The sequence below is a fragment of the Halictus rubicundus genome, chromosome 12 (assembly GCF_050948215.1).
Source record: "Halictus rubicundus isolate RS-2024b chromosome 12, iyHalRubi1_principal, whole genome shotgun sequence".
NCBI lineage: Eukaryota > Metazoa > Arthropoda > Insecta > Hymenoptera > Halictidae > Halictus > Halictus rubicundus.
This window is the reverse complement of record NC_135160.1, coordinates 12,561,023-12,573,415: the sequence shown is the minus strand read 5'-3', so window position 1 is coordinate 12,573,415 and position 12,393 is coordinate 12,561,023. Positions and strand designations below refer to the sequence as shown.

At 47.5% G+C, this 12,393-nt stretch overlaps 2 protein-coding genes and 1 long non-coding RNA gene across 3 annotated transcripts in view; all 3 read right to left on the bottom strand.

Moving 5' to 3' along the window:
* Positions 1-4,330, bottom strand: part of LOC143359889 (uncharacterized) — a 29,923-nt gene extending 25,593 nt beyond the window's left edge. The window contains exon 1 of the mRNA XM_076798226.1: positions 4,137-4,330. The gene's annotated coding sequence lies outside the window, so the exon portion shown is untranslated. The remainder of the gene's footprint in view (positions 1-4,136) is intronic.
* Positions 4,331-7,498: 3,168 nt separating this feature from the next.
* On the bottom strand, positions 7,499-9,363 carry LOC143359891 (uncharacterized). The gene is made up of 2 exons (XR_013083180.1): positions 8,509-9,363; positions 7,499-7,779 (listed from the first exon to the last, which is right to left on the bottom strand). It is a non-coding gene; the product is annotated as an uncharacterized LOC143359891 (long non-coding RNA).
* A 146-nt stretch (positions 9,364-9,509) lies between these two features.
* The window catches only part of Tyn (trynity), an 81,934-nt gene continuing 79,050 nt past the window's right edge, over positions 9,510-12,393 (bottom strand). The window contains exons 7-12 of the mRNA XM_076798204.1: positions 12,025-12,200; positions 11,624-11,897; positions 11,457-11,538; positions 11,017-11,161; positions 10,752-10,941; positions 9,510-9,856 (exon numbers count right to left, since the gene is read on the bottom strand). Coding sequence (XP_076654319.1) covers positions 9,705-9,856; positions 10,752-10,941; positions 11,017-11,161; positions 11,457-11,538; positions 11,624-11,897; positions 12,025-12,200 — 1,019 coding nt within the window. The 3' untranslated portion in view covers positions 9,510-9,704. The remainder of the gene's footprint in view (positions 9,857-10,751; positions 10,942-11,016; positions 11,162-11,456; positions 11,539-11,623; positions 11,898-12,024; positions 12,201-12,393) is intronic.

Here is a 12,393-nt window from a genome sequence, read left to right as displayed (position 1 = left end):
CGCCACGACGGCTGGCACGTTCATCGGATTTGTCCTTGGGGCCGAAGGTAGGCGCAGCCCGAAGTCCGAGGACGTGGCAACGCAGCCGACCAGGCTCCCCCTCCTTTGTGCGACGGCCGGTCTTGCCAGACAGGGTGTCGCCAGCTCGGTCGGCCGGGCCGTCCGGGTTGCCGCGGGGGGAGAGAAGAGAGGCAAAGAACCCGATGGTGTAAAGGGGCAAGGGGATTCCGTGGGTTGGTGTGTCTGTGCGACCGTGTGACGGAGCAGACATTAGGGGGAAAGAGCCACACCGGCTATGGGAGGGAATCGTTCCGAGGCAGATTACAAAAGTGGAACCAAGAGAAACTGAAAAGAGAAAAAGAGACGGCACGAGGCTCGTAGCCGACGTGCCTCACCGCGCCGCGCCGCGCCGCACCGGCCCGAGGCCTGATACTGTGTGTGCGTGTCATAGGATCGGTCGTGGACCTACATTCACGCGGGTAGCCATGTTTTAAAACTCGTGTCCCGCTGGAATGTAGCCTGTAGAGGCCCCTTCGTTGATTTCCCCTCCCGCCCCGCGACGCCTCACCCCTTTCCAGGCAGGCGGTGTTGTACATGCATGCATCCACACATGCACACGCCACCCTACGCGATTCCCCGGCTCGCTGAACGATCCTCGGACGCCTACCTACCGTCTCCGTTCCTGGCCCCTCTCGCTCATCGGGGCCCCTCTTTTTCTCTCTTTCTCCCGTGCTTTGCCCTCCTATGGCTCTTCCTTTCTATCCGTAGCCGGTGTGATCCTCTCTCCTTGCTCCTCGCCGCTTCTCGGCGTTCCATGGCTTGGCGCCCCAAATGGTCGCGTAACCAGAGACGCGCCTCTGGCCTGGCCTGGCCTGGCCTGGCTTGGCCTGGTCGCGCCAGACTTCTCGGCGCCCAAATGATGTACGCCGACCGTTCTCTCTCTCTCTCTCTCTCTCTCTCTCTCTCTCTCTCTCTCTCTCTCTCTCTCTCTCTCTCTTTCTCTCCACGTTTCTCTTTCTCGCCTGCTCGCCCCGTGTCCCGGGTTCGTAGCCTTCGCTTTCCTTGCTCTCTTTTCACGTGTATGCTCGCGTGTGGGTACGCTACGCGAACAAGTCGAGACTCCGTTCGGGAGAGCGAGCGAGACAGAGCACACCTCCTATTTACCAATGCCTCGACTTGCGACACCTCACCTTTGAGTCCTGCGGCGTACTACTCCGGCTGGCCCTTACCTACCTTACTCGCGCGGTAACAGCCACGTGAGAACGCGCAGTGTGAAAGAAAAGGGCGTCAGCGGTCCCGATTCGCGGCAAAAAGTGCAGTAGACGAGGCCTCTCTCTCTCTCTCTCTCTGTCTCTCTCCCTTCGGTCCGTCCTTCTCCGATACACCAACGTGGAGGCTCGTTGGTGTAGAAGCACGGCTCGAGACTCTTGGCAAAGACCAGACAAGCCGTCGCCTGCTGCTATGCCCGCTCTACGGGGACGATTGATTCTATCTTATTACTCTCCGGGCTGGAATTGTTCAGCCTTCCATGCAGTTTGCTTCTGTTGAATAAATACTGTAGCTGCTCTGTCTTTCTCTATCAGAGCAAATATGCGTCGAAGTTGCTTTTATCTCGGCTAATCACACTGTTCACACATGTTCACGAGGATTCGTCATCGGACGTACCTCTCATCGATACTCACAACCGACCGTCACACAACCATTGTTATCTCTCGGACGATCGAATTAGAATACTTCTCCGTCGGTGGCTCGAGCATCGTCTTCGAGAATAACCTCATTCATCGCGAGTAGGATTACTCGCGAGGATCACAATGCGTCTATGGTCCTGTAGCAAAATTAGTGGAGCATTCATGAGTGTCTTTTCCCGCGTCGCGGAGGCACTCGTTGAAATCTCAGTCCCGTCTTTATAAGCCTAAGTTTATTTACGTACTTGCTAACTGGGAGAGCGCCACACGTGCACCAGCTCACGCATCTCTCTATCATCGACAAGTGCGTGTGTTTTAGTGTTCGAATCGCGCACACGCCTCTGCTTGTATGCGGTTTTCGAGTCTAGTCAGCGTGCACCGACACTAACGGGTTGCCGGGTTATCCAAATATCCTCTAACGGAATCGCCTTGGCTTTTGATCGTCCGCTCGGTAGGGGCTAGGTCGTCGAGCGAACGGCAGAAAGAAACGAGGATACAGACATTCGGATGAATTCTGACTACTACACCGACAAAGGCACCGACATCCGGCGTGAAAACGTGAGCGCGGCTCATTAGAAAATCCCGGATTCGGTACAGTCATTCAAAACACTGGTACGCTGGCTGCCTACCCCCTCCACCCGGTTTTTGGATTCAACACTAGGTTAAAAGAATAGTAAAAGTGATTATTCTGCATTATAAAAATAACGAGAAAATGCCTATCTAAATTTTTAGCCATTTTTTAAGATAATATATATCCGAAGGAATACATTTTTTAAATATTTTATCACGCATGCATCTTTACAATTTCAATACATTAATGTGCCGTAAACCCAGTGCTAAAAATTAAGCTCGTAATGGCGATCTTTAGGGATACAATTTCTGTATCCATTTATGTATCAATATTTAATGGAAATCAGAAAGAAATTGAAACTTTTATTGTTGCAACTGGTCTCTAAGAGTCACAGGTAGATCAGTAGACCTTTTTCATGGATCAAAAGACGGGTTTCGGACCTATCGTTTTAAAATTAACGATATCGTAAAGATGCTTTCGTAGATTCAATCTCGCCATTTTGCAAATGACGAGGTCAGATAACAATGTCATGAGAGATCTGTAAATCACGTTGTCGAGGTTAGATCTCGGTACAGGTCGATCAATGCTGGATTGAGCAAAATAAGCGGGTGCTTAGAGCATCGAAAATTTTCTAAGTCTACCGTCTTTTGCGTGGTAACAATATTGCTAAGCGTTCGTGTGCGAGTGGAAAGAACGAAAGAACAGTGGAAAGATAAAAATCAGTAGTGAACGGTAAAACTCTGAACTTAAAAACACTTAAAAACTCTTTTCAGTCAAATTATCAAAAATGCCCAAGAAATGGTACAGGTCCGCCCTAAAATTACGTTGAAGCGATCATAAGGGGGCCTCAGAATCTGTTAAGCGCTTAGGGCATCTAAAGATCCGAATCCGGCCTCGACAATCGGCTATCGAAATCTCGATGCCAGGCCTTAATGAACTTTCGCGAACGAAACAGCACGAAATATCGACCAGTGGGTAGAGCGTTAACGATCGCGAGGAAAAGTCGGCGTGTGCAGATCGTTTTTTTTTTCGATTCGCCGTGTACGTAGGTTAGGCGTCACAGTTGGTCGCATCGCTCGTTTGCCCACGTACACGAATACAGAAATATACCTTCTCCGTGGGCGGTCGCACGATGGCGCCTACTCGCTGCATACCTGCGCATACCTTCGTGATCGTGGTTAACCTCTTACCACGGAACTGGCTCGGCCTCGCCGAAATATCGTGCGATTCCTGCTTGTTACGCCATGGAGGACTATCGATAGCACCATTCACAACTCTCGACGACCAACCCTATCGGACGCTATCGATAGCTGCTTTACGCTTTCGATAGTTATCGTTAAAATTCTGGGTCGATACCCGTGCGCCTCTGATTCGTTTACTCAAGTCATGAAACAGAAGCTGACTGACAGAGCGGTAGCTAAAACAGTCACTGTTTCTATAGTCTAGCTGTAGTCAAAAATAGAAGGGTATAATGGTAATAATAGTATAATTGCAAGGCAAAATATTCAGAAATGCCAAATGATTTCAGGTGTTTATTCTAAACTTTAGGAAAAAGATACTTTGCGAATGCACTTTATGGCTGGTGTAAAGCGCTACGGATTGCGTACCACCGACAACAATCGACTATCGGAAGCTATCGATAATTCTCCGGCAGTACCATTGGACCGACGGTCTGTTTCCCTCGATGCTGGAACGGGCGAGAACACTAAAGGGGGTTAGGGATGAAGAATCATGCGTGTGGAATCGAAAAAAGAAGAGGAGAACGTTATCGTGAAAGAAACAGCGGGAACGGAGGGAGGAGCGAGCGTGGTCGCGGCTCGCGAAATGCAACAACGCCCACGTTCGCGTCTCCGCTCGAGCAGAAACGTACACATGCTAACCTTTTTATCTTATCATTGGCGAAGGCGTATCGAGGTTGACGAGGTTGCCATACGCTCTCGCCTTTGGCACGACGGGGTTTCGACGAAAGACAACGGAGTACCGAAGAGCTCGACGGGCACACGTACATGTACGAAACGACTGGTGGTGTTGTGTCCTGGCCATCCTTCCGCGGGCTCGTTTTACAAGGAAAGCCTTGAGGGAGTCGAGCCACGGAATCGTTACGGGTCTAGTTTCTGACCTCGCCGCGCGCTCCGCGGCCGCGATTCGCTTTATCGACCGAGCGGTAAAAAATTAAAGGGCGGATAAATAGCCGCTGCATTATCCGCCGCTCGCTTTATCGACGCCTCTAATGCCCCACGACGATTTTTATCCGGCCGCTTTTCCGGCCATTTCTTGCCCGTTGCCGTGACTCACGGGGACCTTGCCATCTAGATGAAAAATTCTTGCTTTTATCATGTATTTTTCACGTTGATAAAAGGTGGAAAAATCCTTTGCTGGAAAAATAATCTGGTAATGATTTTGTACCAGAGCTTTTCATACGGCCACTTTTCCGGTCATTTCTTGCCCGTTGCCGTGACTCACGGGGACCATGTCATCCAGATGAAAAATTCTTGCTTTTATCATGTATTTTCTACGTTGATAAAGGGTGGAAAAATCTTTTGCTGGAAAAATAATCTAGCAATGATTCTGTATTAGATCTTTTCGTACGGCCGCTTTTCCGGTCATTTCTTGCCCGTTGCCGTGACTCACGGGGACTTTGTCATCTAGATGAAAAATTCTTGCTTTTATCATGTATTTTCTACGTTGATAAAGGGTGGACGGATACTTTACTGGAAAAATAATCTAGCAATGATTTTTTATTAGAGCTTTTCGCACGGCCACTTTTCCGGTACTTTCTTGTCATTTAGATCAGACGTTCTTTTTATGAAATATTTTCCACGTATAAAGGGTGGGTGGATTCTTTCCTAAAAATATTGTATGGAAATGATCTTGAGCTCCTCGAGGAGACAATGCTCTGTACAGTACAAAACAGGTGTCAGTAGATCCCTTATTGTCAGACTAATTTAGAAATCTGTTTTGATGGATTAATATTTGTGAGGTCAAACTTCTATGTAAAATAGAGCGAGGAGTGAATGTAGTTCTCATTGCTGAAATAATATAGAGGTCATTTTAGAACAATTCGGATTTTAAAACAGAGGAATAATAAATAAATAGAGAAAAATGAAAAATTTTGCTGGAGAATTAACAGATTGCAGAAAGGCAACCACTCGCTTCAGATTTCAGTTTCTCGCGAAATACATGAAATTCTGAAAAATCATAAAATTCTAAATTCTATGGAAATCGTATGACTTTCTGGAAGTCTGCTAATTGATTTCTCTGCATTCTAAAATTCTGGAAATACCCGATACTGTTTCTCCGAATTCCGCATGCAAATGACCTCTGTCAAGAGGATAGTTTCTGGAAGGTGTGCATTAATCGTCCTGTCCATAGATGGACACACGCGCGCGCGCACTTCGGAGCCATTAATTCAGTTCTCTCGAGCTAATGGTCGATCTTATTCTCATCTCTTAGCTGTATTCGTCATTTCCTTGTCTGATTTGCGTTCACGTGCGCGCCTCTATCGTTGCACCGAATCGATTTCTGTCTCACTCCCGCCGTTTTCCCAGCGTGTCCGTCGGAATTACCGTTTTACGTCACGCCGATTTTTCTCGAATACTTTGCTCCGATTAATTTCAGGCGAACCGTTGCGAAATGATAAGACCCGACGATAACGGTAAACGCAAAATTGCCCCGCGATCATTCTACATGGAATTTACCGTGAATTCGCTGGTGAAACGGAACGGCGGCCATAGTGTGCTGCGGCGGGCTCGGCTTGCCGGCCGTTGAAAATGATTCAGTCGTTTTCATTGCTATTGCAAAACGTCTTTCGACGAGCGCGCTCGAAAGTATTTATCGGCGAGATAACCGTTGCCTTCGAGGGTCGAGAGAAGTTAAGCTCGTTAAATTTCTTATCGATTAACGCTAGTCTTTGAAACCTCGTCGAGGCACGCCGGACGCGTCATCGAAGACGCACGATTTACAGAAATGCACCGGCGTATTACCAATTAGCCGGGTCCGTTGCGTTTTTTTCTTTTCTTTTTTATCGTTCGGCCGTATCACGCGCGCAAACACGAGCCGCGTGTTTCATTTATTTTTCTCCCCCCCCCCACCCGTTAGGCCGGGATTGGCAGCTATCGGAGAAATCGATCAACGATCCGTGTTAATTTTAAGACCGGCTTAAAACGTACACTCTCAGACGATCGGACGCAACAGTACAGCCGCGTTCTATTTTTAAAACGAAGACGCTGCAATTATTTTTATCTAGAGTCAACTGACCAATCTCCAAACCGCAATTGTATCAAGTGATTCATATTAATAACCGCCGCAACAATAAATGTGCACACGTGCGACCTGAGCACGAGCGCGGATCAATTAATCATAAGTGCTAGACGACCCCGCGTTTGGCCGCCGACCAATCGTTTCCGTTCGATTCCCGTTCGGGAAAATCGGTACAGGGGATCTTGATCGATCATCGATCCTTTACAAATTTCTATAATTTCTTCCGCGTTGCAAGACAATATTTCTTTGTCCCACCTCCTGCTCCGGATCTTCGTTGATGTACCAATTAATTCGTCTCAATTGTCTTCGTAGCTTATTTGATTATTAACAAATTGGGGGCAAGAAAATTTCTGTCGGATATTACCTACCATTTTCAGTACAAATTGCGGGGATGTAATAAGCTTCATATTATTTTTTGACGGAGCAGAACTAACAACTAAAAACTTGTTATAGCACTTTACAGATGGGAACAGTCAGTATTTCGTTTAGACTATATTTTTGCAGAAACTTCGTATCTTCAAGAGTTATCTTGTCAGGCTAAAATGCATAAACGAAGCGCTTAGAATGATATTTAGAAGCGACACAATTTAGGGGATGACTTAACACTAAACCTACCACCTCCGGTCATAATGACCGGTTCCAGAGTTTTCATTTTACAATTACTGAAATTATGAAGATGCTATCGTGCGGAATGATTAAATAAATATATTTAGTAGAGCACGCGTAATAACCGCACAAAATCCAAATGAATTCAATCGTGTAATTTTCACAAGGGAACATGTATCAGTTATTTTTAAGGCTCGGTAGGTTTAGTGTTAATACTAGATTTGACCAACACGAGTGATCTTGCAATGGTTGAAGTATTTTCAAAGCCTGGAAAGTTTCTAAAAATTGTTAGAAATACAATCGGACGCTTTCGCTCCTGTGACAGAAAACGCAGGGTATGGTGTGGAGTAGGATGGACGGGCTCGAGTTTGTCGAATTTGTTCGTTCAGTTTAATTGTTTAAACTTTCGCTTACATAAATAGAGTACGGATACATGTGATATTGATGCTTGTATACGTGTCTCCATTTCAGTACCTACTACGGTCCAGTAATATATACACTTCGTTCGTTCGTTTTCCACCCTCGGCAGGCTGACTCTTCCCATAAATCCAATTGCCGTGTCAATACACGCAGCCGGGAACAGTTGACGAAGAAGGCCAACATTGGAAACGAAGATACGCCATCCAGCCCCAAAAAATTTTCGAAACAACCTGACAACTTTATCAGACATAATTACTGAAAGGAAGGTCTTCGAAACGCAACATTAAAACTGCAAGTACAGAAACTGCATACGAAACGACTCTGAAATAATCGATAGGTCTCCCAAAAAATTAACGTCCCCGAATAAAAGATCGAAGGGTTCGAGCATTAGGCTTGTTTCTTGGAGCTGGCACTTCTCGATCGAATCGGAGTTTCCAGGTGTTCCCGGCGCGGATCGATCGGCGATTCGCGCGTCCAACGAAAGATCGAAGCATTCGTCGCGATCGAAAGAAAGGAAAAACGTTTTGAAACGATGGATTAAAAAGCACCAGTAACCACGAGAGATCGAAACGGCTTTGCAGATCGCGCGCAAACAGAGATACACGTTCTCCCCCTCCCCATTCGCCTGTTCTCTTGCTCTCTTTTATCCTATGCTTCCATGCTCCGCTTATTTCCTACCTTAAACGCTAGGTTGTATCGTTAGAGACGTTAGTGAAGCGTGAACCTTTAAATATCGCTAGTCTTGATACAGGTTACAAGTCGATTCCCGTGGAGTTGAACGAAAAAAAAAAAAAAATGGAAAAATAATAAAAATGTAGGCAGCCAGGGCCGTGCGCCACATGGCCACGGAACGGGGCCCCCCGGCTCTCCACTTTTGCACTCTTTGCAACCCGATCAGAAGTAGCCCATCAGGGATAAGACAGTTAGCTGTGTCTAAGATGACCTTAAATAAAGTAAAATGTGTACCTATTACAACGCTGGTCGCCCGTCGCTGTTCCCGATCGCCGAGAAACGATCCACGGGATCGAGGAACAGCTTTTCACCTGGCCGACGATGCTCGGTTTCGGAATGATCCCACTCTGAACCGAACACGGATCTCTGTTCGTCGATTCGTTCGCCCTCGCAGTCCGCCCTCCGAGAGACAAGACTTTTCCCATCCCCTTTCGAAGAACGCGGACTATGATTCGCGTATGTCCTCGAGCAAAACCGATCGGAAATATTGCACTCAAGATCCCCACTATCAATTCGTCCCCTTATGCGATCTATAAGATCCGAGTATGCACGATAAATATTATGTATAAACGAGTGTGAAATGAATTAGACGTAAAATGCATAATGTGTGAGAGAGCACTGTACCCAGTAACAAAATATGTATTCTGAGCGTGCCGTGTGCGGGTCACCTGTGTGTATGTGTGTGTGTGTGTGTGTCACCGTCCGCGAAAATCGATCCTCCGCGATTTCTGCCTCGTGTCTAACTTATGCACGTATAATATGCGTATGTGTTCGTGTATGCGCGTCGTACGACGCGTGTATGAGTAGAGTGGAGGTGTGTTTTAAACTATTCCCCGTCGCGAGACGTTGCACAAGCGGCACGCCTCGTGATACTCGTCACCCGCGACCAGTAATGTCGCATGTCCGCGTGAAATTCTATTTAAAGTGTTCTATAATGAGTGCGGTCTTCATATCATTCGACGAAAAGGTCTCATCGACAGCGTTGCGCAATCGGGCTATCGCGAGCTCTCGCTTCGATCCTTTCATCGAAGCCGAAGACGCGACCCTTACGGCGACATTTTTCCTTTTGCCCCGTCGCAGAATTCCAATTTTTCTGTCGCCGCAAATCGACAATTTCCCTCTATGAACGACGACGAGCGTTCGCGACGAACCCGACGACAAAAGAGAGAGAGAGAGAGAGAGAGAGAGAGAGAGAGAGAGAAAAAAGAAAGACAATGTTTATAATTGCCGGGGGCGGTTCGCCTGAGCAAATCGACTTCGACGATGAACTTGATTGAGCAGAGCCCGGATTTGCTCAGGCGAACGCGCGACAGTCTCTTCGGGTTCGTCGCGATCGATCCCGACCCGATTTCTTTTTTTTTTTTTTTTTTTCGGAGGTCCTTATACCCTCCGAACCCTCCTCACGAATTCGAGCGCGATAGGTACGGTCCTCAAGGCATCATCTTGTGAGGCGACATCCACTTCTTCATGTAGTAGCAGAAGATCGTGGAGATGTAGATGAGGACCAGCAGGGCGCAGGTTACTCCGAGCATCAGCACGGACGTCTTGGTCGGGCAGGGCTCCACTATGGTCACCGTTTTATCTGGAAAACGTATCGGATTTATCCTTGCTGCAGGATTCGTGGCAGGATCTTGTCTAGGGGACGCGTCGTTTCAGAGAATTCTCATTTGCTGCGGAAACTCTAGCTAACAAGTTTTTTCTGGGAAATATTTCGTCCACCTAGCGTATCGTTTCAGGGATTTCAGGAACTGTGTGTAATTTTTGCGCAGGGAACGCGTCGTTTTAGAAGATTATCCTCTGGTACAGGATGTATGTCACCAGGACAGTTTTGTCTACGTAACCAATCGTTTTTAGAGGAGCCCTCTGTGCTGCACCATTTGCGGCAGGGTTTTGTCTGGAAGATTATCCTCTAGTACAGGATATATGTCATCGGGACATTCAGTTTTCAGGAATCGTTTTCGCATTGCTTTGGGGGACCTTCTTTAGCTGCAAGAGCTGTAGCCAATTTTTGTCAAGGAAACGCATCCTCTATCCTATCCAATCTTCTATCCTATCCTCTATCCTATCCTATCCTCCATCCTACCCTATCCTTTATCCAATCCTATCCCATACTCTGTCCTATCCTACCCTCTGTCCTATCCTATCCTCTATCCTATCCTGTCCTCTATCCTATCACATACTCTATCCTATCCTATCCTCTATCCTACCCTACCCTCTATCCTATAATATCCTCCATCCTATAGTATACTCTATCCAATCCTATCCTCTGTCCTATCCTATCCTCTATCCTATCCTGTCCTCTATCCTATCCTATCCTCTATCCTCATGCCTAGACTATCATCATCTACCTAGACTATGGCATCAGAGAATTTTCCTTTTCAGTACTACTTGAAACTTTCGCCCAGCGACCACTCTTCAAGGACCTTCCTCTGCTACAGGATCAGCTCCGAACATCTTCTGTCTCATGTGATAATTACCGGCTTCGTTGAAGTCTATGCTGGAGTCGCTCTTCAGGAAGGCCGACTGCTTCTCGTCTCCGAAATCGAGGACCAGAATCTCCTGGGACAACGTCATGTCCTCCGCCTTCTCCGCCGTCGTGTTCGAGACGCTCCTTCGACGTCTCTTGCCCCAGGACTCTACCGATTCGCGTCCCCATTCGCAGACAGCCTGCAATCAATCGCAAGTCCATCGTTAATCCTCCGCGAATACTTTTACCGTTCGTTCTTCATTTTCTTTAATTACCGGCTCGCAGGGTCCTAGACAGTACTTGACGTTGCACTGGAAGATCACGCCGTAGGACTCGGTGAATCTGAACGCCTCGTAGACGGACTGCAGCGCGTTTCCGTCCGGTGTGAAGCTGGGGAAGATCACTGGATCCTTCGGGCATCTGAAACAGTCCGAGAGATCCTACTTCAGCCCTCGTTCATCAATGGAAGTACAAAACTGATTGATTTAAAAAAGCCCCGGGGAATTTAAAATGTGAAGTACTTGTTGAAGCACTATTTCATATATCTGTTAACCGTTTAGTGCAAGAGGTAAACGGTGTCCGAACCAACCCGGTGTGTGGACTAAGATCTTTAACAGAAGATGAAGAGAGGAAAAATGATTGGATGCCGAACGGTCAAGAGAGGACAGGTTACCGGGCTTAGAAACGAATTATTGTTCGGATGTAAACGACTGACCCTTCGTCGTCGATGATCTGGAAGGTGCTCTTGGAGTCCTTGGCCATGGCGACGCAGCTGCGGGCGAATATGCCGTAGGGAGCTGTATAAAGAGACGTGAATCGATCATTTGTTTCGTATGCTCGTCGACCGGCTACTCGGAACAAAGAGAGCGCGCGGAAACTCACTGTCTTCCGGGATTTCGATTCTGAAGGTGAGCTTGTCTCCGATGCGAACGGTCTCGACCTCCCTGGACCTGCTGTCGAGAATGCGGATCCTTGGTGGAGGGGCTTCCGGCGCGCTGGTGATGCTGATCATTTCCGGGTCCCTGACAGGCATCATCCCAAAGGTGATGTTCTTCGAGGACATGTCGTAGGTGCACTTCACCTTGTATATCTTATCGGCCTTGGTCATCACCACGGAATGGTGTTGAAGGACGACCGTGTTCGAGTAGATGCCAGTCTGAAAACCGTCACGCTGCCATGGTGAACAGAGTGTTTGAGCTGAGTTTAGGGGCTCGTGCGAAACAGGTGGTTTACAGGTGACAGTGATATCAGTGCGAATATCTAGCGCAATCTCGTCCGCTTACCACGCTCTGGGTGTTGCAGTCCTGGCCGCTCATCGTCAGGTCGAGCCTGAAGAGGTCACTGTTGATCACGTCGATGTTGCACGTTTCCGATCTTCCCAGCGCGTAGATACGACCGTTGAAAGGCTTGTTCGTGCGCACCTGCACCGCGATCCGCGTGTCCTTGCAGTCCACAGACACTGCAACCGAGTTGCACATTGCACATTCCTCCTTAATTAAGTCTAGCTAACCAGCCGTTCGTAAAAATGATCGTCGGAGCAGTCGGAGCTTGCGATGACGTTAGACGAACTTTTTGTTTAATACGAACTCAACAGCGAGCATAACTCGTTTATTTTCTTACTTCTTCAGAGAGATGCATTGTTGAAGAAGCAG